At 41.5% G+C, this 3,820-nt stretch overlaps 1 protein-coding gene across 12 annotated transcripts in view; it reads left to right on the forward strand.

Moving 5' to 3' along the window:
- Window positions 1-2,306, forward strand: part of kirrel3b (kirre like nephrin family adhesion molecule 3b) — a 164,527-nt gene extending 162,221 nt beyond the window's left edge. For all 12 annotated transcript variants that reach the window (XM_032509643.1, XM_032509644.1, XM_032509651.1 and 9 more), the window contains one exon: window positions 316-2,306. In XM_032509643.1, the coding sequence (XP_032365534.1) occupies window positions 316-777 (462 nt within the window). In that variant the 3' untranslated portion in view covers window positions 778-2,306. The remainder of the gene's footprint in view (window positions 1-315) is intronic.
- Window positions 2,307-3,820: the final 1,514 nt, after the last annotated feature.

The following is a 3,820-nucleotide window of genomic DNA, read 5'->3' on the forward strand; positions in this document are numbered from 1 at the left end:
GCCACCATAACAGTGGAGTGTGATGTGTGAAATGAGAACGCAGAGGTTAGTCAACATGTGTCATGGTTGTGAAAACAATGGTTATCTGTAATATCTCGGTCTAGTGCAAATCAGAGCAGCAAGCATCAGTAAATTGTTGGGGAGGGTGCTTTTTTTCCCTTCATCATTTTGTATGGTCATAGAAAAATGTATTATGCCAAAGGGAGGGACAAGTTCTTTTCTTTCGACAAAAGACCCCAAAACTCCTCCAGTAGCCCCTTAAATAATAAATGAACAGCCCCTCAAAATGATCTTTCTTTCCTGTGCTTTAAATAGGACCCTACAAATGGATACTACAGTGTCAATACCTTTAAGGAGCATCACACGCCTACCATTGCTGGAAATCAGTCTACTGAGGTGAGGAACCCCACCAACACAGGTACCCTGGGCAAGCAGCGGGTACCAACGGGCATGTCCTTCACCAACATCTACTCCACTCTGGGAGCAGGTCCCAACCGTCTCTATGACTACAGCCAACGCTTTGTGCTCGGCATGGGCAGCAGCTCCATCGAGCTGTGTGAGCGCGAGTTCCAGCGCGGCTCGCTCAGCGACTCCAGCTCTTTTATCGACACGCAGTGTGACAGCAGCGTCAGCAGCTACAGTAAGCCGGACGGCTATGTGCAGTTTGACAAAGACAGCAAGGCGTCAGCCTCCTCATCTTCCCACTATTCCCAGTCCTCCTCACAAAACTCAGACCTCACCCGGCCGCTCCAGAAGCGCATGCAGACCCATGTCTGACCACAAGGGTGAGAGAGCGTTTGAAGGGGTGTAACAAGCAACCGGGATTGTAAAACTGAGACAGAATCAGCTCCCAGGAGCCCCTAAAGTAACAATTTTACTGTTTCCTCTGGATGCCTGGAGATGCAGGGGCTGGTTGGTTTTAATAAACCATGGGACTTGTTCAGACTTCTCAGTGTCCCGAAAAGTGGATCAAGAAGCCTTATATTTCCCTCATGCTTAACTTATCAACCACCTCCTTTTTTAAGCCCCATAATCAGAATTGTGCCACAGAGATGTTATTTGCTGACACAGAGACAACCCACGTTTGGAATTTAAACATTCAGTACTCGGTTTCTGCAGGTGATTGTTAACAGAGGGCAGAAATACTACAAAGGCTTTGTGTGACAATCAGCTCCCCAGGCAAAGAACATTTGGTCATTTTGAAGATTGTCATTCAGAAAAACTGAGATTGTTGTTAAGCACGTGCGTCACGATAATGAGTGCAAGCCAATGTCCTCCTGCTCTCTTGTAATTGGAAGCACAAAAAATGAATGTGCATGTGGTTTTCAGTTGTTAAAGCAATAACTCTTTCCTCTCCCCAACTTCCATTTAAACTGTATGTTAAGCTTGTTGAAACTCGTCTCATGTGTAGGTGGAAGAAAACTTTCTCCATGTGCCCACAGACATCTCGAACGTTTAAAAGAACAATTTTTTTTTCTTCTTCTCCGCAGCAGTATCTGGGCCACAGAGCTGGGCAGATAAAGAGGGGCTGAGATCTCATTTTAAATCCCTGAGTCATTATTTTACTGTGACACACAGAATATCAGTGTACATACTGACTGTAATTTCTTTTTTAGAATCAGATTTCTGACTCTGATTTCCCTCATGGAGGACTCTAAATGAGACATGAGCGCCTCTTCTTGTCCATATCTACTTTGCCTTGAGGGTCTGTGTGATCTGTGTCAATACAAACTTTGACTAAGCAAGATAGACATACACTATAAGCTCATGTGTTGATGGGGAGCTGCATCTTCCACGGTTTTACCGCACCAAATCCAGCTCCAAGGAATGCGGCAGGAAAGTTCACAAACTGCAACATACTGTTTGTTGTATTTGTGAGTTTCTCCTGCTAACGCCGCAGTTCATCAGCCATATACATAAGGGGAATCTGTTGAACGAAATATAAACATAATATTTTAGCTGAGCTTCTTATTGTGTGGTTATGCCATTGCTATTGTCAATATCTCTGTTGACACTGGAGCTCAGTGCACCCTGACTGTATACCTACCTGTGATTGTGCCGGTCATCAAGGGACATAAAGAGCAAATTTTTGAAAATGTGTTTTATTTTGCTAGCTTTATTTTTGGCTACTGTGAAGCTGATGGTGTCACACTGACTCTTTATTTTGTTTTGTTCTGCACTGTATGTGACATAGATGAAATTGGATTTCTTATTTGATCACTGACACTGTATTTGTTTTAGTTGAGAGTAGAGACAGTAGTGATTTAGCTTGCAGCTACACAAATGCTCATACTTTACGTAACATTTCAAAGTGAGCCCCTGTCAAGAGTGTCAAAACAAAGTAATGACTGGGGAGTGCTGCTTGTTTGCAGTACTAAACACTAGGAATCCAAATGCAGATGTGCTGATACCGTAAAGCAGTTGGGCAACAATATTGTATCTGTATTCTAACCTGGATGCGACCCCACACCACACTATGTCAAGTTAAATTTGGATCTCTAAATAAGATGTAACAACAAAGGTTGTGATCAAAACTCCTTAAGATGTGTTGAAGCAGACCCTTTGGTAAGAGCAACCATTTACAGCAAGCATCAGCCTCTGTGAATTCATGCATTATATCACATTCGACTTTAGCCATCAAAAGCCTCATACGTTTTTCAAGGTCTGTTCCAGCCATACTTTATAGAATCAGCTTGATTGTTATTTGAGCTGTTATGTGAAGGGTAAAGAGGAGCAACATCAATGTCACTTCTGTTTTGTCAAATCAAGCTAAAATGTGACAGAAACTATATATGTTTAAGTCATTTTTTACCTAATTAGGAAGTTTTTCTGTATCATCCATAGCAATTGGGATGAAGTGTGTCTGAAACAGCCCATAAAAAAACAAGCAAGGCATTTCCAACAAAAGCAATTTGTTGTTGTAAGCACTTTACGTTTGCTTATATTCAGGGCATTTGAATGGGGTTTCCCACTTGAGTGGCGGTGGTTTGGACTATAATTTAACAAATGGATTGGCGCCCATTGTACAGCTTAAGACAAAAAGCTCTGTTTCAACGCTGATAATCCACCTTGGCACTTAACAGACTGTATATAAATCTCTAATGCTGTCTTTCTCTGTATATAATTTTTTCTGGCTTTTCTTTTCTGTCTCAGTCAGATTTCACTATATTAGAGCTTCATAAATCCTCATGGCATCAAAACTGTGTAACAGACAACAATTTTCTCATTGTTTCCCTTCCAGAAATTTCATCAATCTTACTTGTTTCTTACAAATTCCATGATATGCTTGTGTGAGCAGTTTCTCTTTCCCCAGATCTCACAGGGGAAAACTCTCACAGTACAATGAGCACACAGGATTCTATAGGGTGAGAAGCTGAGCTTAGTTGGGACAGCTTTGAAGTGAGATGCAGTAAGAGGTTATTATACCTTCATTCCTTCTGAGAGATGCCCAGCAATATATTGCATTTGGCACCATAATGGCACCATAATGACAGTCAAGTACGCCTGCGCTGTTTTTTAATGTATTTTTCTCAGCACTTATGAGTGCAGGATCAAATACTTACCTTGATATTGACAGGACTCAATTACAGTGTGGGGACAGTTTTCATTTTTCTTATCTTTTGCATATGTTATGCATTGTTTATCCATCCACAGTTTGCAGAAATTGAGCATGTATATTTCCCTAGAAACAAAACAAATTTGCTCTGCTCTCTAAAGGGTCCAGTTTTACTTCTCTGATGCAGCTCCTGCACTGATCCAAACATAAGACATTTTCCCAGTCCAGAGAATCTGCACACTGCACAGCAAACAGATAAATATT

The sequence above is a fragment of the Etheostoma spectabile genome, chromosome 3 (assembly GCF_008692095.1).
Source record: "Etheostoma spectabile isolate EspeVRDwgs_2016 chromosome 3, UIUC_Espe_1.0, whole genome shotgun sequence".
Classification (NCBI taxonomy): Eukaryota; Metazoa; Chordata; class Actinopteri; order Perciformes; family Percidae; genus Etheostoma; species Etheostoma spectabile.